The following is a 27374-nucleotide window of genomic DNA, read 5'->3' as shown; positions in this document are numbered from 1 at the left end:
TTGGCCAAGGCTGGAAGTTTTCTTTTAATTAAAACAAATAGTGTGTGGGAGGGGTCAGCGGGGGCCGAGGGAAGAGGCAGTCTGGGGAGAGGGATACTTTAATCCTGCTGTGGCACGACAGGCTACATAATGCACACAGGAACGGACGGAGGTGTGTGCACAGACACACATATAGTTTGAATGTTTACATTGGGCTATTTGCTCTTTGGCGGATATTCTCATCCAGAGCAACTGACAAAAACGTCCAACAGGAGAGTTTAATTGGCTCATTTGCTGGAAAGACACGACTTCTTTCGTGACTACATCAACCCCTCTATAGCTCCATAGTTTATCCATGCAATCACTCAAACCCAACCCTGTTTTTTTCACAACAGTGACAATCTGCACCCTCAAATAGAAGGGTTAGACTGGCCCGCAGAATGAGCAATCTTACTGTATTTGTCCTAAAGATGGAATCGGAATGTTTGTTTACAATAACTTTCGTATGGAAAAGCCCTGCATCATGTGCATAAAATCTGAGCAAATGCTGCCAACTCAAAACACCAATGTCAGTTTAAGTGCATGCTATATTTAGAATATTTTCACCACTTCATCATGCCGTCACACTGCTTTCACCCTGGGAACAGAAGCCATTATCTCAAAGCCACCAGAGTTCAATGACAAAAACAATAATTTTACTAAATACCAGAACTGCTGGTGTATTGCTGCCTCAATTAGTTTGTGCAAAAGGTAAAGCCTAAAAATTCCCAGAAGCTGTACATTGCAGCTTCAATTACGCTGGTAGATTTGGTTTATCAAAGACGCCATAAAAGCAAAACAGTAACCTACATTAAATAAGCACAGCAGAAATGTCAAATAGGTCAGACCACCATGTTTAACAATGTATCTTTAAATTTAACAGTTACATCTAAAAACGGCAACAGAAATAATCAAGTTTACTGATGTCACATACACTTTGCAGTTGTCTATTGACTGTTAGCTTGACATCACACTGAATCAGTGAGACATGTCTTGTTGTGGTCTGCTTGCCACACAAACACATGCCAGATAACTTGAATTGTGCTTCTCAAAGACAGTGGTGCGCCTGTCAGATAGTCATTAGTCTGTTTCAGTTTGACATCACGTGATATAACACTTGCTTTGTATGATACAATCAACTATTTTTTATAAACCGCTAGAAGCATACATGTCATTTCAACTCTGATTATGATTGGAATGTTGATAGTGTTATAATATGTTTAGACCGAAGCCACAACCTCTGGGACCTAGAAATGAAGCCAACACAGACGTGCCAAAAACTACAGTCCATCGAATGGCTGGTTGAGGCTAGCTCCAGACTTAGTCAATGCCCACATGTTAAAATGTCGAATTTTATAGCAGAAACTAATATGTCTACAGCCTGGTACAAAAATGGTTTGGTCTCTATAGCTAATTTAAACATCCATAACAACTGTACAGGTGGGTAGATTTTTTTATATGACTTAGCCAAGTAAATTTAAAAAAGGCCTCAAGTCACACATAATTAGGGACAGGACACTTTGAATGACAGGCTGTCTGTTGATAGTGTCCTCAGCTTCTCAGGCAGTTCCAATCCTCGCTCCCCCACAGCGTCTGCCTCTTGTCCAAATATGGTCACTTCTGGCTCCAAAAAAATAGCAAGATGGCAATGGCCAAAATGCTGAACCAAAGGCTTCAAAATGGGAGTCCACAAACCAAAGGGTGACATCACAGTAGCTATGTCCGCTATTTATACACTCTATGGTTCAGACTGACAACGGTGCAGAGAGACTTCGGAAGATCCGGACAAAGTAAAACTGCAAGAATACTCCTGATAGATTACTTTTTCAAGTAAATGGTGTAGTTCGACTATCCCTCTTGACTGTGAAGAAACGCGCACACCAATGCAGCCCCTTTAGATTTATCATCACAGGACTTTTATTGCCCGATCAACAGCTCGACTCAAGCTCACCTGGGAGCTGCCCAGAGCTCCCAGTTTAAGGGATCAACTTCTGGAGAACTTGAAGGTTCAGCCCTTCCAGATTATCTTGATTGTAGTTGATAGAGTGACAGTATTGCTTATTCATCAATTCCATCCCCAAACTTTCAAACCACTCTGGGGACTCGAGCCATCAATCTTTCAGTTAAAACTTCCCAAACCTTCAGGCTACAGCCGGCGACTTTCCACCTTAACCCTAGCCAGTCCCAGCTCAGCCTTGCCCAGCCCGTACTAACCCAGCTCCCTGTCAGAGCAGGGTCAGGGGTTCTCTGGGGTTTCATGGGGTTTACTTCAGAGCGGGGTTGGATAGGGGCAGCCTGTCAGCTTGATTGACAGCTGGGCCTCACGCTTATAAACTTTAATGGCTCTTGTCAGGGTACTCCAGGGGCCCCCACCTGGCAGGTTTAGCAAACACACACATGCACACACACAGATATGTGCACTATATACAAGCATGCATTTGTCTGCCACATCATCCATAGTGACATTTCTGTTTATTTGAGTTTGTGGTCCTGCACAACCTGGACTTGTGCATCTTCATACCATCATATGTGCTGCAGAGAGAGCAAGGCAGAAATGCCCTTTCAGGACGGTTTGCTGCCACTGTGTTGACTGATTTCTGGGGATTTCTCTGTGCGATGCAGGCGTCCAAATGCACCAGGTCCCGGCCAACAAAACCGAGACACCATGGAAAGCCGTGAGCCGAGAAGGAGGAATGTGCCCCGGTAAAAACATTCCTGAGGGAGGCTGAAACCAAAACAGTGGGGAGAGGAGGAAATCCACTTGTTCAGCAAAAGAAAAGTGCACAAGGCATCCATTGTTTACTGTTGTGTCCATGTGCATATGTTGGCAGTCACTAAAACCGGTTGATTATGTTATGCTAACTGAACAAGGTAATGATGTGTTTTGTGCAAAGCAGGCGACCTTTTCGGAAAGGGGTGTAGGTTTGCCTTGTAGTCGGGGGGCGGCGGTGAATAGTCAGGCCCTAGGGGGGACAGGTGAAGTCGAGCGTCTTACTGTAACTGGAGTGTAAACACTGAGTAACCTCATTGACAGCTGGTAACAATTAGCATATTAGCCTGTTGTTTATCAAATAATTACTAACAACCGTGGTTCGAATTGGGCCAACATCTGTTTGCGAGCAATCATCAATTAGTCCCAAGTTCAGAGTTGACTAGTGGAGTTGCCAATGCATCATTCATGAGCTATTTAACTAAAAAGACTTTCACGATTACGCACTACAGTGGTGGGGGTGAATAAAAGAGCCTGTAAAGTCCATTTAGCAATTTTCATCCCTCTCTTTCCCAGCTAATTTGAGCCGCTTTCAAAGGAAACCTAACGCTCATTATAGCGAAGCTTGTCTTAACCTGCCAATAAAAGCACAGATATATTTCTCACACTAGCAAGCAGTAAAACACTGGAAGTACAAGCTACACAGGAGGTGGAGAGGATATAAGGAACACCTTTAGGATGTTTTGGCACCAGTATGTAAAGGCTGCCAAAATCTGTTTTTTTAGCCTGCCACATAACAAAAGCATTCATTCTTTAATAAACAAAATTAAATGTGTTATTGCTTCGCATTTCACATTGCCGTCATTTGATATAAGATGCAGTATGTCTGCTTTCCTGCATTATGTGGTGCATCATCTGTCATTTATGCTGTCATCTAACATAAATCTAAGGTGATATGTTACATCTTTACAGCCAATATTGCCAAGACTCTGAAACTGAATCTAGAAATATAAATAGTACTACAGGTGAAAGGAGGAATATGTTATGTTATGTTTTTTATTTTGTTTTAAGGTGAGCTGTCACTTTTAAGTAAGAGTATATGCTATAGTTATGGTGACGTCTTGGATTCTGGACGCTTTCAGACAATACAAACCCTCAGGCAGTTTGAAGCCTTATAAACAAAAGCACAGCTGACCAGCTAATCCAGCTGTGGTCCCAGGCCTGAGCCTACTCATTCGCTCCATTCACAGTCAGCCAACACACACACACACACACACATGCAAAAACTAAAATACATCCTCTAGAAATAACCCACTCAGTGGACACATTCAACAAGTCCAAAATTCACTCAGCTGCTGGCCACTGCCTGTCTAGTTGCTCAACCCGGTGGTAACAGCACCAACTTAGATCTTATATTTAATCAACTCTTCTGTTTCATATTCTGATTCATATTTGCCATCTGAGGCCATTGCCGGACATTGTCAGCACAAAAAAAAAAAAGGAAAAAAGCCAGTCCTTTAATCTCCCTCCAGCTCAATCCCTCACTGACGTTTTCCAGCTACATTCCAACTCCATTACAGAGAAATTCACTGAGATTCTGATAAAAACACTTGCTTCCTGCCATTTTGATCTGATCAGGGACATTTTAGCCTCTCTTTTTTCTTGCTATCAGTTATCAAAGCTCCACACAACTCAGTGATCTGCCTTTGTACAAACAGCTGACATCACTTGCTGCCAAAAAGCCAACCGGTATGAGTCACGAGAACGCTTCGTCTGTACTTCGAGTCAACAACATGTATGTTTGTGTGGGTCGTCACTTCATCAAAGCCATCTTCTCTTAATGGGGCATGCTGTACAACTCTTACTTAAGGCTTCTGTCATGATTTCTTTCAATGTTCCTATTGATGGTTTCCCAGAGTAAAAGCTGAAACCTTATATATTTATGCTCAACATTCAGGGACACAGATAGATCCCTCTGTCCATACTTTTGTATTCAATTTACATGTATTTTCGCATGTTTTCTGAACACGGGTGAAACTAAGCAGTACTGCCCGAGATTGTAGCAGCAATGAAGTGTAGTCAATATATTCAATGGCCTCGCATACCACCACCGTCTACAGCGCTGCCTACGTAAAGAGCTACATCATTATGACCTCCTCCACCATTGCCTCGTTTTTTTTGTTGTGTGAAACTTTTGACCCTGCCCTTCAGTGCCGTTTGGCTGTATCCATGCTATCACAAAGGATGCATGTAAGTGTAGGGGCAGATTGACATTTGAAACAGACGTATCCAATTTTGTACATAAAGGGAGTATAAATAAGCCCATAACTGTAAATTGGTACAATGCAACATTTTTTAAAAATATATACTAAAGACAACAGTTTGGGTTCAATATGAAGCATGTTGCATTCCAAAAATTGTAATTATTATTTTTTTTAATATTGTCTTTTTGGCATTTTGCCTTTATTAGATAGGACAAAAGATCAATAGCGTGAAATGGGGAGAGAAAGAGGGGATGACATGCAGCAAAGGGTCACGAGCTGGAATCGAAGCCAGGCCGCTGCGGCAAGGACACTGCCTTCACATTTGGGGCGCCAGCTTTATCCACTGAGCCACCGGGCACACACAAAAATAGTAATTCTGAACAAAAATTACTTTTTTTTCCTTTCTGAAAAATACAATGATACATTTCAAGAATCAATGTTGATGTCCCACTCATTTTCTTACAATTCTCCCTGTACAGTGTTCAAACTTTTTGAAAAACCTGCATATGATTAAAGAGTTAATCCCGTACCTTTCCAGACTTTGAAGACTTCCATAGGTAGTGTTTTCTGTGCAGCTGCTTTATAACAATAGCTACATCTCTCCCTACTTCAAATGATTACTCCATTTCCCTTTATTATCTGATCCCTGGGCCCAGGCTGACCCTGCTGGAAGAGGTGTGAGGGTAACCACTTTCAGATGTGTACCAGTGAGGGGGGCCCCGGGGGCCCCGGGTGCTCGGGTGAGAGGGGTGTCCTGCAGGGCTGAGGCAATTGACGCTCCCTGCCTCCTGCCTATTTTCGAATTTTCAGCTCCCTATGGCACCCATCCAGTGACCTCCTCCAAACCCCTGCCGAGGCCGGTGCTCTGCAGGCTGCTGAAACCCAAGAAGCAAACCCCCTGATCCGATTCATTATTTTTGCAGCAGGGCGGTGCTGTGAGTAACGAGAGCGTCCTTCAAACTGGAAGTCCAGAGTACAAACCTCCGTGACAGCTAAAAGCATCCGCCCTGCTGAAGTGTCCTTGAATTCCTGAATCCTTACCAGCTGTAATGGCAGTGTTACTCCACGTCATTGGTGGGCACAGTGCAGGTAAACACAGTTATTAGATTATATCTCTAGTCTGTGCATTTCCCGTCTTATGCAAAACTTTGCTCCAGCAAAGCTGTTAGTTTTCTTTGACAGGTTTGGCACGTAGCAGTGCTTTCCTCTTAAGACCAAATATTCAAGGATTAAAAACATTGCAGCGTGTTCCACACAGCTTTAACTAAACCTCTGTTTGTCTAATGTCACTTTAAAAGTTCCTGCGTGGTTCCTCCGTCTGCTGTGGTCAGTGTCTTCATGTTCCACGCGACGGTGAACTGGTCGGTCGCGGTGACCGAGTTTTATTAATGTGATCCTGTGTTATTGTTCTGTTTGTTTTGCTCTAACTCCAAGATCCACATGGACCGACGCCATGCGGCATTTTACGATTCCAAGAACTCATTTATAGCTCGAGCTGTCTGCAGGGCTGGAACAAGAGGCGTAGGAATGCACAGATACCACCTTTAAAAAGTCAGATAGAGATTCAGACATTTAAGGATGCATCCAATCGATACCTTTGGCTCATACAGGCTTGGGTTGTGTGAAATCACTGAAATATAATTACTTTTGTCCACTGGATAAATTTACCTGAACACAGCAATTGTTTTACTCTATCTATACAACTTAAGTGTGATGGCTTACTTCTGAATTTGTGTAGCATGATCTTTACAGGCACTGATGTTAGTCCACACTAAAATAAAGACAATGGCAACAGCAACAACCTCTAACTGTCCCAAGACATTTGCCATCTGCTGTATTTTATGTTTCCACACCAGTTGCAGTCCAACAACCTGTCTCACTTCATGCTGTGCAAGGTACTCTATACACCTAATGAGAAGTGTAGACCTTTATGCATCAGTAGAACTGTTCTGAATGTCTCACTGGGCAGATAATAATGTCTTTAGCAGGTGCACCAGCCATTCCAGTGCAACCAACACTCAGGGTGTGCTTGTGGCTACGCCTGCAGCAATACTTGAGAGTGGTCAGTTTGTCAAAATAAATGAAGTAAATCCAAGAGTGTCTGTCTAGATATTCACTCTTCATTTGTGGTCGTCAGGCAACTGTATACATCTCTGACCCACTCCAATCTCAAATCACCAGTAGGCCACTTAGGTCCTCTGACCAAGGGTTACTGGTTGTCCTTGTGGTTGACCGACTGACTGATCATATCTTTGAGGTGGTGGTTCTGACTCTGTGGAGCACTCTTCCTATAGACATACAATGAGGAATCTCTTTAGCAGCATGGAGGATCTATACAATCAGCACAGTTTCAAGGTGGACAACCAAGATTAGTGACACCAAATGCCCCCTCCCTAATTACTGAGATACTACAGTGATAAAGGCCAGAAGAGCTGAACATTGTGATGTAACAGTGAAGCTGACCTTTGACTACTTGTATATTTAAAATGGTCACAATAGCTGTGACCTTAGAACTTGAACTACCAAATTCTTAATCAGGTCATCCTTGAGTTCAAGGGAACATAAGTGCCAAATCTGAAGAAATTCCCTAAAGGCATTCTTGACATATTGCGTTCACAAGAATGATACAGATGAGTTCACAGTAACCTTGACCTCTGACCACCAAAATCTAATCAGTTCAACATTAAGTCCAAGTGGACATTTGTGACAAATTTGAAGAAATTCCCTCAAGGCGCTCTAGAGAATGGGATGGACCTATGGACAGATGGACAACCTGATAACATAACACCTTTGGTGAAAGCTATCGCTGGCGTGGAGGCATAAAGTTAACTCAGCAAGCTTGAAGCGAGGTGCTAAACAGCATCTCCTTCCTCTCTGGCTGTACGCCCAAAAGCAAATGTGCATTTCTGTCCAGTTCATTAGTGGTCAGACATCAAATGGATTGAGAACAAAACAGCACTCTAGAGAGACTCTAGAGACACAAGTGTCCTCAGTATACACAGATTCTTCTACACAAACAAACAGTCACACCCTCTTCTCTTCCCCAAAAGCTCCATGATCTCCCTTCTCTACTACAATTCAGTAGTCCTTTAAAAATAAAAGCACTAAGATATCTTGGACACAAAATCTTGGGGGAGAAAATGAGACTGAGCAGCCTGTCCAAAAAAGCACTCCAGCCTCTCCATTAGCTGGAAGAAAAGAGTGGGCGGCTGTGAGGAGTTGCTATTCTGTTGTGCGCCATGAATCACAGAGCGCCGATGTTTGTTCAGTTCCACGGCCCAACCTACACACTCCCACAATTAACCTTCTGCCTGGAAATCCTCTCCCTCTGACGTGTTTGTGCGTGTGTCAGCCTGTGTGTAGCGTGTGTGTGTGCGGTGGTGACTTCCTCCCAGAGTGGTAAAAGGACAGAGAGCCCAAGCTGGAGAAAAGATGGTTTTGGCCCAGATAGAAGCAAACTATTGTCAGAGATTTCTCTACAATCAAGTCTGTCCTGCATGTTGAACTTGTTGTATCTCGTATATAACAGGGCCATCAAACCATTATCCTGCATCTTTATTGTGTTTGGCTGTTAAAGTAATTCTTGTCGCCAACCTTGGACACAACAAAATTTCTTTTAGCATTCATATGAGTCACCCAGTCAGGGGAAACAAAATCTCAAAGTTGTCTAAGATATAAATATTCAAGGCAAGAGGGGAAGTTTCAAGCTTGAAAAGGAATGGGAAAATCCCGTTATTAGAATTTTATGCCCATTTATTGTTGACTTTTCAAACTCAGACAAAATTACTTGCTTCCGAAAATGTAGCCAGGAATAAAAATTAGAAGCAAATTGAGTGCAGCTGAATTCTGATAATTTCACACTGACAACGCTAATAAACCAGATGCTCGGCCTCTGTTTAAAGGGACAGTTCACTCTAAAATAAAAAAAATATATAAACATAAAAGTTTTCCTCTAACCTGTCGTGCTATTTATAAATCTAGATTGGTGTGAGTTGTTGAGTAAGGCTGTAGGATGTGGAGAAAATCAAATATCACAATATATCACAATCAAATACCTCAAAATTGATATTGTGACAATATTGTAAGGTTGACTGTTGGCGCCTTCACAAAATATCTACTCAATAAGATTTTGATAAATCATTATTAGTGAAGTAGATTAATCGAATCATTTTATGGTTAAAAAAAAAAAGCCAGAAAATTGTGAAAATTGTCCATCATTGTTTCCCGAACCCCAAAATAACATCCTAAAATGTCTTATTATAGCCAAACTGCAAGAATTGCTGTCACAGAGTAGAGAAACCAGAATTAATTCAATCAACTGTCAAATTAGTTGGACATTAATTTTACTTTAATAATTTTAATTTTAATTTAATACATTTTTGTCATCTGCTGTGATTTTATCGTTCTTCACAACATCTACTGCACATCTGTCCGTCCTGGAAGAGGAATACTCCTCAGTCGCTCTTCCTGAGGTTTCTATCATTTTTTTTCCCTGCTGAAGGGTTATTTTGGGGAAGTTTTTCCTTAGCTGCTGTGAGGGTCCAAGGACAGAGGCATGTCGTATGCTGTGAAGCCCTTTGAGGCAAGTTGTGATTTGTGATAGTGAGCATTATGAATAAAACTGAAGTGATTTGAATAGATCAATTAAATATTGCAGCTCTAGTAGAACATCTAGAACAACCTTGCAAGTTCAGAAATGACATCAATTTACTGTAATGCAGCCTTTAAAACCAGGAAAAGACAACATTTTTGATATTGCAATATACAAAATCTGAGACGATATCCAGTCTTATATCACAACAGTGATATAATATTGATATATTGCCCTGCCTGATTGCAGAGTAATGGAGATATTAGCCGTAGAGATGTCCACCTCCTCCCAAATATAACAGAACTCGGCTTATGGTTCTCAGCACCAAAAAATACATTTGAAAAACTCAGTAATCATGACCCGGTTACTCAAGATAAGCCACAGACCTTTTTCTAAGCATTTTCAAGTAGGAACTAGTTCCATGAACCATCTAGTCCATTATATTACAGAGAAGGTGGACATCTCTATGGCCAATATCTCCAACACTCAGCAACTCGCACCAAAACAATCGAAATTGATGAAAAGCTCTACAGGTAAGAAGAAAAACATACATTTTTGTTTGTTTTGGAAGTGAACTGTCCCTTTAAAGTCTTGCTGTTCACTTCAGTGTCATTAAGTATTAAAAAAAATAATGAGGCTGTTTTTAACACTTATAATTCATTAATTAAAGTAGAGCTTCCTAATCAACATGATTGTCTTACACGCTATATTGTTGACATTAATATGAACTTTGTGCGATAAAAAGAATTCATAGTCTCTAGAAAAGGTCCAAAGTTACAGCAATAAGCCAATGTATTCAGCAGGGACTAACCAAGTCATACTTTTTATTGAGGTATTGTTTATTGTGGTATGAGATTGTATCTCCCATCATAAACCTCAGCCTCTATTTAATCTTACACACGCCACAGATTTAGTCCACAATTCCAAATGTATTTGTCGGATCTTAGTGCCTTGCTACAGGTTATTTTGATAGTAATTTATCCCTCCTCCTCTCAGCTCTCATCTTACCTCATTGCCAAGCAGAGCAGCGACGCAGGCTTCTGAGGCATCGCATATGGCTGTGAGGTCGTGACCCCCCTCCAGGGCAAGCACCAAGCGGCCGCCTGCCAGAGCCATCAGCTGCCTGGTCAGGTAGCCAAAGCCTGGACACACAGGAAATGACAGCAAAGAGAGGGAAGGGAGAAAAAGAATGAGACCGGGGAGGACTGCTGTTCAAGCTCGAACTTCCTTTTTGGATATTGATCAAAGAAAAAAAGAGAGAGAGAAAAAAAAGGGGGTTTGAGCGTGGATGAGAAAAGGGGTGACTGCATCAGAGAGAGGAAGAGAAAAAGAGAGCGCGCTGTGGATTTACTGGGGGCCAAAACACAAGCCATAATACGAGCCAGGTTTAATTTTAATAAATGCGGCTTTGCGTTTAGGCTTGGTCACAGTCTTTGATCTTTTTTCTCTCAGGAGGAGGGGAGTTTTAATATATGCATTCGGCCATACTTTCTTCTCCCCTAAATTCTACCCATATCCCCTCTTCCTGCAGTCCTCTCTAACCACCCATATCACCCCCTCAACAACCAAGACCCCTGCTCTTATTTGAGATCTGCGGGATGGTTTTAGAAAAGCTCTTTGCTGGCACGCCAAGGACTTGATCTGAATACACAAGTCAGAGGCACAAAATAAACTCAAAGGCATGTTTGTGAACCAATCAAAAATCGTGTTACATTGCACAAGCAGAAAATATGAATGTCATGAGTGAGAGTGGAGGGCATTCAAATGTATATGCATCACTACATGTTCTTAAGAGAATTTTTATTTATGGCTCAGAAAAAAAACGAAAATGATTAACTGGGTAACTGTGGTCAGCACTTACATTTGGCTGTCAGTTTGTATCCTCCCAGGGGTGGAGCGTGTCCGTCTACCGCATCAAAGCCTGAAGATACCAGAACCACGTCTGGGGCAAACTCGTTGGCAATAGGCATAACCACCGTCCTAGGAAAAAACAACGTCAACAAAATAATGTATTTATAGTGGAGGCTGTAAGAGCGAGGCGAGTAAATTTTTATAAGTCATACAAGGTTCCTATCTCTGACCAGTGGTGGCTTTACTTAATATAGAAAACTGTATGAAAACAAGTTTTCTTCACTGGAAAGCAGAGGTAGTTTAAATTATCAGTGTCTCAAAAACATCAAACATCAGCATGAAAAGACTGATAATAAGTGAGGTTAAATTTTGTACTGCAGGATGAGGGGCCATCTCCAACACTGTAAAATAAAAAAAAATAATTTTACTTACAAAATCTAGGAAACCAGTTACCTTGAAAAAATGTAAGTAGATATAACCTAATTTATATTTATTTTATATTTAATTGTTAAGTTTACTTAAAATTTAGTAATATTTACTTGTTTTGTGAAGTTGTTACATCTTAAAAATATACATGTAATTATAGCAATCTTTCTAAGTTTTGGCAACTTCAATAAACCAAGACTGTTGTGCAGTATATCTGAATTCTGCTGGTTCAAGAGTATTTAATCATATTCGTATTTTCTTAAAGATGTTAAGAAAACAGAACTCACAGATCTCCTAACGTCATCATTAGCAAAATTATTACTATTTGTGATGATCCAGTTAAGTCAGACTAACTCGGTTTACTGAAGTTGCTAACACGTAGAAAGAACAAGGTAATTCCACTTAAGTTGCAAAAACTTCACAAAATTAAGTAAAAACTTAATTAGATATAAAGTAAACATAAATTAAGATTTATAGTTATTTACATAGATATTTTTTCAAGGCAATCGGTTTCAAAGATTATTTTAAGTGACATCCACTTGTCAGATTTTACAATGTACCGACTTGCCCTTTCTAAGTCACATCTTTTTGAAGCTCATCAGCTTGCAGCTGCAGGTGTAAACTATAACTAACTAACTACTTAATAACTATTTAATAGGCTGGCTGAATGACTGGACTACAACCAAACATAAACTGCTCCAAAATACATTAAATTAAGTATATTCTGAAATAAGCAACTGCTGCTCAACCAACTCAAAATCAAAACCACAGAGAACAATGAGCCAAGTTTTCAGGATTAATTGTACAAATATAAACCATTTTACGATTTGTTTTTCTTCCATAATTTCCATAACATGTAATCGTGTCAAAGGATGTGCAATACAAAGCAAATCATACAGAGATTGAAGATGAACACTGGACTGGAACTGGAGCAAGCTAACGATCTCTACACACTAGATTATGTTCTCATAAATATTTAATTCAATTACCACAGAGGTGATGTTCAGAGCTACATGCTCTTCATCTGACCATGGTCATCAAACCAGAATCTAGCGCACAGTCTTTATTTTTTCTTCTCTTGTATTATTATTTATTAGCACCTAGTTTTTGGTATGTTTTTGTGAACTTTTTCTAAGCTAAATGAACTCTGTCTCCTCTGGTTGCTTAAAGAGGACTACGGGAGTTTAGAAGAACTACTATCAAAATATGTACATGGAAATATACCTTTAGTGTGCTTATTGTCCATCTTACCATGATTATAGACTATGGTGTAATCAGCTGGAGATGCTACATGTCATTATAGCTGTATATCAGTCAATGTATTTTCCAATTTCTCCATTGCATTTCCCCCCCTTTCATGGTTTTCAACACAAACATCTATCTAATGAGTTTGTATGTACAGTATGTGTGTGGCAGAGAAAATTACAGCATACACTTTTTGAAGTGGAGAGTTTGGAAAATTTGGAGGCAGCAATATAAGCTGCAACATCCTTAAGTTAAAATGGACAAACGGAAGGGGAGATATAATTGCATGTGTGTATTTGTGTTAAGTATGAAGGGTAATTCTAACACTGGATGGGTGTGGTCAGTGAGGGCTGTTTGTGTACAATCTTGCTCTAACACACAGCTGGTGGGGAGGGAGTGCTTGTGTGCAATGTGTCATACACATAAGTCCAATCAACAGTGGGGCACTGAGTAATGATTCACTGCAAGCTGTGGCTGGAAAATCCAGTCCGGTTTATATGGTGACCCTCTTAGGAAAAAATACATAAAAAATCAGACGGTGTGTTTTGCATGGATTAGATCCCATAGGATTTGACAAGTTTGAATGTATCAGCTTGAATTTAGTTTTAGTTAGGAAAATCGAAAAACTTAAAAAAAAAAAAAAAATCAATTATAAATGACCTGTACTGCTCAACCAGTTCAAAACCCAATTATTTTCCAAACACAAAATAATATAGTAATGATGGATTTCTATTCTAAATGCAGTCATAAATGAATTTTTTTTGCAATTAGGATTCTTATTTGTTTTTTTCTTTTTCGGTCCATTCCAATGGACGGAGAATGTTAAAAATGGCATTAAACAGACTTTCTTTCAGCAAAATTATTTATTTCATTCTAGTTTATCAGTATTTCACCATGCAGTTTCTGGTGACACTCAGATCCACCATTTAATGGATGAAAATGTTTTAAAATATCCAGAGTATGAGCTATACTTTATACTTTATACTTTAACAATATGATTTATACGCTGAACCTACCCAATGCCTCCTCCTGTCCTCAAGGTCAGCCATGTTAAAAAAAGGGGGCGCGGCACTATTACAGTCCATCTTAGATGATGTACAACACTGTGACTGGCTTACAAACATCCCATAAAATAAGTGTGTGCATTTGGGTGGTGTCAGATGATACTAGCCATAGATCTAGAGTTCCTAGAAAAGGTATATTCATTGAAATGATAGAGTGATCTTGAAGGGTTAAATAAAAAATAATTTAACTGTTGATTACATACATCAGTTTTTGGTTTTCTGTATCTGGTATAGGTATTTATAAATTAAGAATCAGTAATGATGAGTGATCACTGAACTAGTGTATTATACTAGTGTTGGCACACAAGAGGCCAGGTCTACTTTGTACAATTTAAAGTACAATGTGTCATTTAATCTGGTTTAGCATGATTTAGGATGTCTCAGTTAGTTCATAAATAGCTATAGACTACCCAGATGGCAAAACAAGTGGTTCTCTCAGATTTGCTCAGAGTCCACACAGAAATTTTTTTGGGGGGTCTAGGATATCTGGGCAAGCAGTGTTTGGTGAGGTCTGTGAATGACGGAGTACCACAGGGTTCCGCCGTCGGTCCTCTGTACTTTGCCGACCTCAGGAACACGGTGCTGGTTTGCCGGCTGTGGGCAAGCAGCGTGCCCTGAACTCTGGAGGCCACCGTTTTTTCCAGCCCTTGTTCACCACCAAATTATAACCCTCAACTGCGCACACCACACCCCCCACCACAACACAACACCCATACATACACACAGCTGTCTGAGGGAGAGGCGGGAGGTAGTATTAGGAGCCCTTGGGTAGTCCCAGACAGTAAGGATACACAGAGTGCGTGCGTCACTGTGTGTTTGCGTGCATCTGGCAATATTTCAGAGGACAACGTCATGAAAAGAAGATGAAGGAATAGGATGGGGATACAGAGAGCAAGCAATGAAAGAGGGCAAGGCCTTAAGAAACCTGTGTGGGAGGAGTCTAGAAAGAAAACATGAAAAAAGACTGAGTGAGTAAGGACATGAATGAGAAGAGGTGAAAACTTTGTCAGCATTAACCCTTTAAAACATGAGCAAATTGGCTTGATTTCTTCAAAAACATGGGATGAGGGCAATGAGAAACTCAGCAAGAAATGGCCAAAAGGTTAGCAAGAATTTAGTAAATAGTTGCAAGAAAATTACCTGAAAGTAAGCACAAAAAAAGTAAAAAAATCAAAAAGAAGCAAGAACATGCCATTGTGAAAGTGCTATAAAAAAAATAAAGATACATATTTACAGAACATAATTTCAAATATACAATTATAAGAATTTACAAATATAGTTTTTTTTTTATTTTTTATTTGATTTGATTTGATTTTTGATCATCAGAATAATTTTCAGCTAATTTCCACAACATTTCCTTGTCATCAAATCTTTTTGCAATTTGCGGGGCATCTCTTGCCAAATTACTTATTGCCTTTTTCTCTTGTCTTCAAAAGAAATTAAACCACTTTTCTCAGGTCTCATAGATGTCAGTGCTTTTGGGGTTTAATAGTTTTGTGAAATAGACAACCAGTCTGCTAGAAAAGTTAATATTTTTTTAGTTCCAGTTTAATCTTTTTTCTCCCTCTTTCTACACCCATTCACAAACTTGCATACATAACAGCCTTGGCCCATTAACATTTCCGCCATAAAAGACCTAAAGGGGGTTGACCACAGGCGTGCATGTGGGCTGACACAAGCCTTGACCACCAAAGATACTTTAACTACTGAGGGCTCCCCCCACCCCCTCCTTCAACCTTGAACACTGACAGACACAGTTCTGGTCACGAGGTTAAAAATTGCTGGTGTCATCAGTTCCAGCCCCTCAACCTCCTGGAATAATATCCTGACATTTAAGGACATAAAAAACCCACAGTAATCAATTAGCAGACTGGCATTAAAGAGAAACCAGTGGTTTTTGGAAAGACTAATTGTGTATGAATCAGAGGCTATGTATGTGGAGATGAAAAAGCCTCTCTGTTAATTAAGGGAGGGGAGAGTTTACAACTAAACTGTAAGCTACAGGGCATCCTGAGTGAGGAGGCTGCGATTTAAACTATTGCCAGCAACATCTTACTGTGAGTGGAATTACTTGGGTAAACATGTTGTGTAAACTTTTATTTAGTGTTGTTTGGTTTACCTAGCAACAGGTGCATGTGTCAAAGTATCATCTGAAGTATGTTGGGCTTGTGTTTGTATGCCTGAGAGAGGGTGTGGGAATGTTTTGTGTTTATCAAACTCTAGTAATTTAGTTTTGCCATTCATAAAGTTGGGGAACTCCTGAGAAAAATCCACGCAGAAGAGGTCAAGCTCCAAAAACACTGTATCCTACACTTCTCAAGCCTGACATCATCAGGTTTATTTTTACCAGACTTTAGAAACCCCCGCCGAAGGACTTACAAATTACACATCGATTACGCTGAAAGACAATAATTAAGATGAAACTCATCTAACTTGAATGTGTGTGGCAAACACAGAAACACCATCCTAACTGCTTCCATCTCTGTTTCTGTGCACACTTAGAGCAACATTATGTGATTTGTTGATTGTTGAGTCTCACCACTGGCGTTGTGGGTTTGTGTTCCAGTCTGACCATCAATCAAACGTGTTGGTATTTGAGGACATGGGAATATGACTCAAAAATCAACTAAAAATCTTATAATGTTGCTTTAATGAGTCTCCCTTTGCCCCTCAGTCCCTCTTATGTCTCTTACAGACTGTGAGATTTCAGCAATCTCATAAGTTTAGTGCAGCTACACTCGACGACATGGATCTTAATAAACTTGGGTACAACATGTATGCAGACTGTGCGATGACCTGTTGAATCATAGGCTATGACCTACGTCCATCGACGTCAATATGCAAGAATAAAATGTCACCGTGCGTCATCCACCTATGCAGTTGCAGCGGTAGGAGAAAATTGTAAACAAACAAATTGAGCCCTCGCTATAGTGTGTATCTAAAAAAGTCTGAAGAAGGAGACGAGGAGAATGTGGATGTGGTCATGGCTGGGGAATACAGGCCAAAGTGGCATGCCACTTTTGCAACGAGAGCTCGAATTAAGTATTAGCATCTATTAGCATTTAGGTATGTCATTTCATACTGCATTTCTATTGGTTGGTTAGTAGAAGTAGACAGTGAGATTCTCATCCCAAATGTCTGACACTATCAGATATGTATCCTAGGCTGTCTTTGATTGCATGACCATGACAACAGCCATCCTTGAACCTCTCTCACTGTTCTACGGAAGACCACCATTTTAGAGCCATAACCAAAGATATCTCCATGTTTCTTTCACGATGGTCATTTTTTGTCTGGGACAGCCCAAAATCGCTCAGTGTCTACAAGGCTTTACAATGTATGTAGAAAGTAATAAAGAGGTGCAGGAAGTAAGCTTTGCCCTGGATCCCTCGACAGAAAGCCAATCAGGTTTTACAGTTGGATTTTATATTATGACAGAAAATAAGCTATTTGGCAACGAAAATGTATAATACTTGCTCGTTTTGATTAGCAAGATAGATAGGAGATAGTAAGATAGCCTTCACAAATGAACACCACTTTTATGATATTTGAATGCAATAATCAGAATTAAAAAGCTAATGTTAGCCAATAAAGGAACAACACCATCGTCACATGACTTTATGTCACTATAACAACAAGGCTGTAAAGCCCTGTTTTGCGTGATGATGTTCTGTAGTCTCATTAGGCCATTTGTTTGCAATTGTCTTTTTCAGAGACACATAACTTTGGGCTTAGAAATTTCCAAGTGAGGTATTTACTGACGCATTTTATCTCGCAGAACAAAATGTCACATTTCTCTCAAGCTTGTGTTAACCACAGACCTCATTTAAGGTATCTACAAAAAACCCATTCAAAAAGACCCAGTGACTTTTTAGGACTCATTCCTGCAGCACTCTATCCCTTTGAGCAAAACCTCAGCTTTCCTACCATTCTGAATACTCTTTTTCCGACAGTTTTTCTACTCTGGCTACAGTATGACGTCATGCCAGATATCTTTATGTGGTCAACTGCTCTAGGCACGCTACTGAAGGTGTTTACATTATGTAACCAACACTGCCACTATTCTCCATTACAATCATTACCAGGCTGCAATGATGGTCAGAAACACTGACCAATATTCTATAGACTGCTAACTTCACCAGGCTAAACCTCACAAAGCCCCCCTTTTTTTCTGCTCCGACTAATTACTCCTGATGATTACATTCAGTTTTTTGCAGTTGTCATCCAACATGATTTCAAGTGCACACAAATGTGCTCACACAGGTTAATACAGCAGTAGGTCTTGGCTGAGTGGGAATTTTTGGAGCCAAGGAAAACTTCCTCTCTAGAGACTACTCATCTTTGTGTAATTACTCTAGTCCCTAATTTATCCTTTTCCACATCTTGATTATGCCTTCTAATCCAATGCACTGCAGGTTTCTAACATGGAGGGCAAAGGGCTGAAATGTGGGCTTGGTGGTGGACCACAAGTTGTAGATAAGAATTAAATTTTCTAAACAAATTTAAGATATGTATCAATTCCTTTGGTTTGTTTAATTATTATAAAGTAGTATAAACTAGTTATCTAATATTCTAAATCACAATTACTTTTTGCAAAAAAGTGTAAATACATCTGAGGTCATGTTTCCATTATGCAAGGTGTGAGGGCACGTTTTTTAACTTAACCCCTTAACACCTGCATTGACATCTGTTCCTTTTAGACAGCTTTTATTAGCATTTAAACCTCTGAAACCTGAGAGAGTTGGTTTGATTTCTTTCAAAAACATAGAAAAAAAACATAATCAGCTACTTGGCAATACATTTTGCACAAGCTGCACAAAGTGAAAGGTGACAAAGAAATGATCTGAAAATTAGTTACGGTTATTATAAGGTATTATCAAAAAATGTCCAGAAAACTACATGTATAATTCTCTTAATTATATATTTACAATTATGGCAGAGAAAAAGATTTTTTTTGCACTTTTTTAAGGTCATATTCTTTGTCCCTTTTTGTCTTGTTTGTTTGTTTATTTGTTTTTACCTTTTTGTGCTTATTTTCAAGCAATTTTTTGAAACTTTTTACTAATTTCTTGCTAATTTATGGGACATTTCTTATTAAGTTGCTTGTTGCTTTCTTCCCTGTTTTTATTTATTTATAAGAAATCAAGCTAATTTGCTCAGGCTTCAAAGGGTTAAACAACCTCAGATAATTCCCATGACCAGATAATTCTTCAGTTGTTTTAACGATTGTGAAGTATTTAAGGCCAGAAAGCCTGAGTCGTTATCATCGGAGAGATTCAACCTCATGTCAGGTGAGGTGAATTTTTGTAGAGCATAGACTCTGTCCTTTAGAGGGAGCAGTGCTCATCAAACCAGCAAACAACAGGTTAAACTGCAGAGCTTCAAGGCTTTCCCCCTCCGTTCATAAAAAAAAGAGACGAGGAGAGCGGGAGAGGAGAGAGAGAATAAGAGAGCGAAAAACTCACACACGCACACTTACACTTCAAAGCCCTGTCATCTGGCGCTGCGGAGAGCTGGTTTGAATTAAGTTTAATTCTCCTCCTCTCTCGTCTTTCCAAGTTCATGGCAGAAGAGGGAGTGAGAGGAGGAGGAGGAGGATGATGAGAGAGAGAGAAAGAAAGAGAGAGAGAGAGAGAGAGAGAGAGAGAGAGAGAGAGAGAGAGACGCTGCTTCTGGTTTTCATTAGGGCCAATTTTCTTATCTTTTTTCTCTGTGCTTTTTGGAGGCTCAGACTTGATCCCCTGCAAATGCAACGTGGCACAGGCCAGCGGAGGAATTGGAAGGTGCTGGCTGCGAGGCACGCATCCCCTCCCGAAGAGGGAGAGGGAGAAAGGAGAGGACCACAACACACAGATAAACAATGAGATTGAAAGAGCGAGAGTATGTGTGTATCAGGTGTCTATGCACATGTGTCCGTCTACATGTAGTTGTAAATGTGTAAGCATGCTGATGTAAAAGCTGCGCGTGTGAGCATTTGTGTATCTGTTTCATTGTGCATAGACATGCACCTTCAAATAGCATTTCAGCCTTCTGCATTTCCATGAGCTTGTGCGCAACATGTGAATTTGTAAAAACACATGACTATACAGTATCAGTAAGCGTGTTGCTTTGCGTGTGTGTGTGGTAGATCTATGAGCTGTGAGACAGGATTGCAGCCTCCTGTGGGGCCAATGAATTGCCCAATACTGCTCCAGCCCGGGGGGACTGATGGCGCCAGGGTCTGAGGTGATATACACCCAAACTCTTGTTCTCTTTCACTTTATATCTTTGGACGTCTACCATAATTTTTTTATTTAATGGCCTACAACTACACAAACAGAACACACAAACACAGTGCGAGCCTCTCTACATGCATGTTTAGTCATAAAGATGCACGCACCTCTAAACTAACATACACACACTAAAACTACTGTATAACAGTGTTTCAAGTTTAATGTTAACAGAGTGGGCTGGTTTTCCTATGTGCAGTGCGTTACTGATTTACCTAATACTGCATCGATCGGCTCAAATACAGATAGAACATCTCCGACAATACCCTCAATAGAGTTAAACGGGGGTCACCACCGATTTTACACATGAAATAAAGTTTTTCATTACAAGGAGTACAACACACACTGCTGAAAACAGTTACATAAATTCGTCTGTGGCTCTGGCTTTCCAAAGTTTTTAAAAAAGAACCCTGATAATTTCATCAGTTATCCAAACTTTGGGCTTGAGAATTTATTTTCTAACCAAAATCCTGCATTGGAATGTGGAGGTGTGGTGTTTAAAAGAAGTGGCCATTAAGGAGTCACTGGAAGTCTAATGGAAGATGCCATTGAGTTGCATAATGGAAACTATTGCAGAATCTTCTGTTTTTTGTAGCATGATCCACATGGGAATGAATATTCAGGATGCCCAAACCTCTGCTACATAATTTCTCTTTTTTTTAAATCTGTGTCTTGAAAGTCTACCTACCTCATGGAAATGAATACTAAATGGCTGGAGTACCACTTCAAAATGTCAAACATTAATTAAAGATCTTATTAACAAGTTTGTACTTGTTAATACTAAACAAGTTTCAACTGCAAATCCACAACACGTCAGTTCTGTTGAATAACAGGCCTGTCCACTCACAGTCATTTATTACTGCTGTAATACCGTACCATACCATATACAGTATACCATACAGGGTAAACTGTTGATAAAACGGTGCAAATATGTCAGAAAGTTTACAAGTATCTGAAAATTAAGTTATGGATTTTAATCCAAACTAAACTGTTGTATTAAACAGCAGCCTCTGTGGCCCCAGAGCTAAAGTGACAGCACAGATAGGTGTGTAGCATTGATCTTGTTGACCCTTACAAAGTTTTTACCAACTTTGCTCTAGTGTTGTAGGTGACAACTATATAATCTTTCGGATTAAAAAAAAATGTTTCAATGTTCAGGCCATTCTTTTACATTTATCTTTAATCTTTCAGCCATATAATACTATGAAATCATAGAATACAATGCCTGTCACAGCTAAACCAGCCACTGATTTCAGCGATCACAAGTTAAAGGTATCAGTATCTGACCAAATCTCTCCCCCTCTTTTCCCACGTTATGGCCCAATGGCCAGAAAAAATATTTTCTCTGGACTTTACAATGTCACAGTGAAGTTGACTGTTGTCATTTTGTATATAAAATAGCATCACTTCATCATTTCATCCTATTAGATATTGTGCCAAATTAGAAAGAAAAAAAATCCCTCATTGCATTCTTGAGATTGTATTCACAAGTATGAGACAAACAAGGTCACAGTGACTTTGACCTGTGACTACCGAAATTTAATCAGTTTATCGTTAAGTCCATGTGGACATTTCTGTCAAATTTGAAGAAATTTCCTAAAGGCGTTCCTGAGATATTGCATTCATGAAAATGGAACAGGCGGATGTACGGAAGGACAGACAACCTGAAAACATAATTCCTCTGGTCACGGCTATTGCTGGCGCAGTGACATAAAAATAGTGTACCAACTTGTATTTGAGGCACAGTGTACTCTATATTATAAATAATGTCTGCAGTATGATGAATGTACTTAATATTAGGTGCTTGTCATCAGTGCACATGCACAGATGGGTAGAAAGAGCAGGATGAAGGGGGAAGAAACAATAAAAAGTGAAGACAGGGAGAGTGAGCGCACTCAGGGGTCTGGGGTGCATTAACGCTAAGGTGTGCTTCCGGGTGCTTGCGTGCGGAAAGCTGGAAGAAGACAGTGGCCTGCCGGTTTGATGTGTTTGACTCGGGCCAGATGGACACATGGTTGCAAACACTGGTTCATCTTCAAAGAGTGCTGGAACCAATCCAGATCTGCTCCTTACCAGCTATACGAATCAGAGCTGTGTATGAGACATGTTCTGTACATGTCTGCGGGGAGTCCATGGCTGTAGTGCGTCTATGTTTTGCATGTGTGAGGGTGTGCATGTGTTTGAGGTTATAAATAGCCCCAGAAAGTGGACCTAACAGAAACCAGGCCTGGCATGAGGAGGAGCTTGCCACCTACTCAACAGCTCCCAATAGATCATTTGTCAGACATACACTGCAGAGCCTCTTCTCCAAGTCACTTTCATAGCAGATAGCATCGCAAGGGAATGGAATCTACTGTAAGACCACTCCTTCAAATTTAAACTACAAATTTCACTATAATTCAAACTCAGATTCTCTCTAAAGTAGTGGGTGATGTCATTGTCTTACCTGAACGCAGCCAGGTACTCTGCATCGCCCATGGGAGGTTCCAGTCCTCCAGTAAACGCCATGTTCACATTGAAGCCGCAACCTGCTCCACTGCCCACCTACAAAACACACACACACACACACACACACACACACACACACACACACACACACACACACACACACACATAACCGGGTTACTTTGTGCAACAGCTGGGCAGGTGGACTTGCAGAGAGACATGCTGGAGTTCCTTCCCACCTCGTCAGGTGCTCCGCTGCCAGGGAAGAAGTTCCCATCGTCGTAGCGATGCAGCGACAGGTAGAGAACACTGGGGTCTGCGTAGAAGGCCTGCTGGGTGCCATTACCATGGTGAACATCCTAGAAGAAATTGAAAAGGGACTGGTGAGGGCAAAATCGTGCGCAGGATTGCATGGCTTTTTTGGCAGCTTAACCTGCATAAGTAAGGCAAAAAGAAACAAAGGTTTTAATGTTTTAAGCCCTGATTTAAACTAATTAACAGTTTCAGCAGACCTCAGGTATTCAGGGAGTTTGTTCCACAGGCAGAAAGCATTAAAAACTAAAAGCTGCTTCACCTTGCTTGGTTTTGATCCTGGGAACTCTGAACAAACCTGTCCCAGGTTACCTGAGGGGGCCAAATGCATCGTAGCATACAAGTAAATCAGAAATGCATTTGGGTGTGAGACCACGTAGCGCTTTATATATATGAGTAACAGCATTTGAAAATCCATCCTTTGACACACAAGCTAGTGCAGCGATTCAAGGACCGGTGTAATATGCTCCATCCTCTTGGTGTTAGCAAGGACTCTGGCAGAAGCATTTTGGAGCTGCAGCTGTCTGATTTTTTACTGAGAGCTGCAAAACACTTTCACAAAGGGTGTAATGCAGCCCTAACTGGGCTGCAAAGCAAATAGCATCTTGGTGCTTCTCTGCTTATATGCACATATTTCATTTATGTAAAAGGTGCAAAAACTTGGCCTCAAGTAAGTTTCATTGCATGGTAACTGGAGCACACTTATCGGTTAGCAGTGTTACAGATTCTCTCTATCATGTTAAATTCCTTGCCTGAAGTTTTGAGGAATGCTTCTACACCTCATTAGTTAGGACCTGTAGGTTGAGGTCTGAACATTTCAGGGTTTTGCCACATGGACAACTGCAATCAACCTCAAAAAAAGGAAAAATTGAACTCAGCTGCAAAACTTTCTGGATGCTGTAATATTATTGGTGCAATATCTTTTGTGAGGCGGACCTTGAGACAGGGCAGACAGTGGTTGCAAGTAATGCACAAATAATGGTGCTGTTAGTGGCCACAATCCATTCTTGGTGAACTAGCTCCAGAAATTGGAATATTCTTGGTATAATTTTCCTTCCCCTCCTTCCCTATGGCTCAAACAATTAACTAAACATGAAAGATAACACACGCTTTCTCATTTCCATAAGGAGGAGTTTGAGTGAGAGACAGAGACAGGGCCACCGACTCCTGCACCTGCACTAACACCAACTGAATGCCACTCTGAGACCGCAACACTGCCAGACAGTCGAATCTGTATCTCAGCTGCAGTCTGCTGTGATGTCAAAAAGGGATGGGTCAGCAGGATTCAATAAAACACTCAACTTCAAAAGTTATTCACTGTCCTGCCAACAAGACAACATCAATTAAATGACCTCATCGTCTATATCCCAAGAATGCTTTAATACACTGATCCTAAAAATGTCCCTGCTGGCTGGAGTGGCATGACAATGAGTTTGCTAGCTGCACTAAAAGTCCTCCTGTGACAGACAGGGAGGAAATGAAAAGGACCTTCAAAGGCTTTTGGGAATGGTCATGACCAGCCAGGGACGCCACTGAGGAGCGTTGCTCTGAGACATGACAGAGGCTTTGTCATACCTTTTAAGAAATTACTTTGTCCCTTTTTTTTCCCCCAAAAGAGAGACAATGTCTGACCTAAATAGCTAATATTTAAAGCCCTTTCTTCCCTTCATAACAAGAACAGCATGCAGGTTGTGCTTGTTGTACTGTTCTAATAATGCACTTAAGTCTGAACCTGAAGGGCAAATTTATGTATTCATGGGTTTCATTGTGGATATCCTGCCTAGCCATTTCTGAAAGAAAAAAAAACAAAAAAAACATACTCACAAATCTTTAACTGCAACAACAACAGCACTAAGGTGTCCATTCTTAAACAGGTGTTCATATAAGAAGCTACATATTTCTTTGAATATGTCACTTACCCAGTCCACAATGAGGATTTTACTGACATTGAGCCTCTGCTGCAGCAGCTTTGCTGCTATGGCGACTGAGTTGAAGTAACAGAAGCCCCTGAGAGTGGACAGTAACAAGACAACGATATTAACTTTCAGAAAAACATCATATTTAAAAGCTTTAGCAAAACTGTTCTAAAATACAGTCTAACAAGGTACACCTCATATTGACAACAACACAGCGAGTGTGATTACATGGACATGAATAACCCGTTTATGAAGCTAATCCTAGTTACAATCATATCCGAAATATGATGTTTACTTGACCACAGAGAAATTGGGACTAGCACATTCGGGTAGCTCATAAATTGAATGTGGTGTTTAAATGTTCAAACACATAAACCTGATCATAAACAGGTTATCAATGTCCATAGAAACACACACACTGATGTCTGCTTTACAGGAATTGAGCAGATGTTTTAAAAGAATACTTTACCACCCAAATGATCATTTGCAGATCTATTACTCACCCCATGTTTCACAGGGATTGGGAAGAAAACGATTTCTCACATGACACCACAGTGAACACAGAATACAAAAACTGACAACATTTTTGGATTGATTAAAGTTATAGGTGACTGCATTTATCTAAACTATAAACCTCATGTACAGACTCTCATAAACTCTCATTTATCCAGATGTATGTTCAGTGCTTTCCAAACATGCATTTTCCGCTAAAACGTTAAAAAGTTAAAACGTTATTCTCAGTTGCTTGGATTCTTTGTTCACCGTTGACATGCAAGAAAAACAAAGTTTCCTTCAAAATACAACATAACTTGGGGTGAGGGAATGATATGAAATGAAATGGAGTTGAAGCATTCCTTTAAAATGTGTCTTTGTATGGGGATTACAACGTGGAGTGCAAGTTGTCCAGAAGAACAAGGCTACAGTAACAAAGCTTTCAGCAGAGGTGAGGAAGAGGAAATGTAAGGAAAATGTGTGTGTTCTGAGGGGAAGTGAGCTTACAAGAAACAGAAAGGCGTGGAGAAATGTATGATAAAGTTGCTATGATACAAGCTAGAGCTGATCTTCGTCTAAGTCAAAGTTCTAATTTACTTACATTGGCGTGCTCTCCTCAGCGTGGTGTCCAGGTGGTCGAACTACAGCAAAACCATTCTGTCAAGAGAGACAAAAATCATTCACACACAGAAACCTTCACGCACTTAATGTACATAGGTTAACCATAATGAAGCTACTTCTGTCTGACCTTAAACCAGCTCACTGTAATTATTCTTTCTCGTAGAAAGACTGAAAGGTCAGATGAAATCAACACAAATGGATAAATAAAAATGATTTTTTTCTCATGACCTCATGACCTCATGTCTGCAAGTTGTGCTATTATATTCTTCAAAAAAATGTCCAATACCTTCATTCAAGATTTAAAACAGTTTTTCACAATCCATAAGCGTGCGCACAGACAGACACACACACACACACACACACACACACACACACACACACACACACACACAGACACAGATGCGTTCATCGGGTCAGTTGAGGGGAGCTTTGTTAAGGCTGGGACCTGCGGGACTCCCAGCAACTGTTTGTTAGGCTCCCACTGCTATGTTAGATAGATGTTCGGGCTGATGTAGAGCGAGGCGAGCTGGACTAATGATGTTGAGTCAGCTGCTGTGGATTAGCAGCCAGCCGGGAGTTTATTGTAGAGACAACTGCCTCAGCTGGTTTGAAGACGCTCGCTTAAAGTAGGCCGCATAGAACAGTATGCACGTAGGTGTGTGAGAGCAGAGAGTAAGGTGGATTGTTTCTCTACGCAGAGGAAAAAATAACAATGGATTAAAATAGATACGGGAAGAAATTTGGTGAGCGACAGATGGCCAGACGGATGTATGTGGAGTAGATTTATGGCATTCTGTGGAGTTCAGAGAGTTGTTGGTGCAGGTGGAATTTGGTCATTTGGCGGTGGAGGATCCTCAGAGGACCATCGGTATGTGTGTAAGTATGTGTGTGAATGTGTGTGCATGCATGAGCGTGTGCATATATATGTGTTAAGATCAGGTTAAGCTGAGGGCACGTCAATACCAGGGAACTTTAACCCTAGATGAAGCAGGTCTTCATGTTTCAGTGAAGTTTAACATTTTTCCTGTGCGATCAACTATGTTTTCCTTTTAAGCTGTGATATTACCAATCGCAGTGTGCTATATTGAAAAAACAGGCCCTCATTTCTTCAAAGTAATCGTGCCCACATGTAGAAGAAGTACTGAAAGCA

General features: G+C 40.4%; 1 protein-coding gene across 5 annotated transcripts in view; it reads right to left on the bottom strand.

The window, feature by feature from the left end:
* The window catches only part of hdac4 (histone deacetylase 4), a 162778-nt gene that overhangs the window by 9215 nt on the left and 126189 nt on the right, over positions 1-27374 (bottom strand). For 4 of the 5 annotated variants that reach the window (XM_088083005.1, XM_042494096.2, XM_088083006.1 and 1 more), the window contains 6 exons: positions 26205-26260; positions 25115-25202; positions 23123-23242; positions 22885-22982; positions 11445-11563; positions 10592-10725 (listed from right to left, as the gene is read on the bottom strand). In XM_088083005.1, the coding sequence (XP_087939131.1) occupies positions 10592-10725; positions 11445-11563; positions 22885-22982; positions 23123-23242; positions 25115-25202; positions 26205-26260 (615 nt within the window). The remainder of the gene's footprint in view (positions 1-10591; positions 10726-11444; positions 11564-22884; positions 22983-23122; positions 23243-25114; positions 25203-26204; positions 26261-27374) is intronic. The other variant, XR_015777610.1, reaches the window with a different exon arrangement.

Source organism: Plectropomus leopardus, chromosome 10, assembly GCF_026936395.1.
Source record: "Plectropomus leopardus strain MGB_pleo_1.0 chromosome 10, ASM2693639v1, whole genome shotgun sequence".
In the NCBI taxonomy this organism is placed as follows: domain Eukaryota; kingdom Metazoa; phylum Chordata; class Actinopteri; order Perciformes; family Serranidae; genus Plectropomus; species Plectropomus leopardus.
The sequence above is the reverse complement of the archived record's forward strand: the minus strand, read 5'-3'. Positions and strand labels throughout refer to the sequence as shown.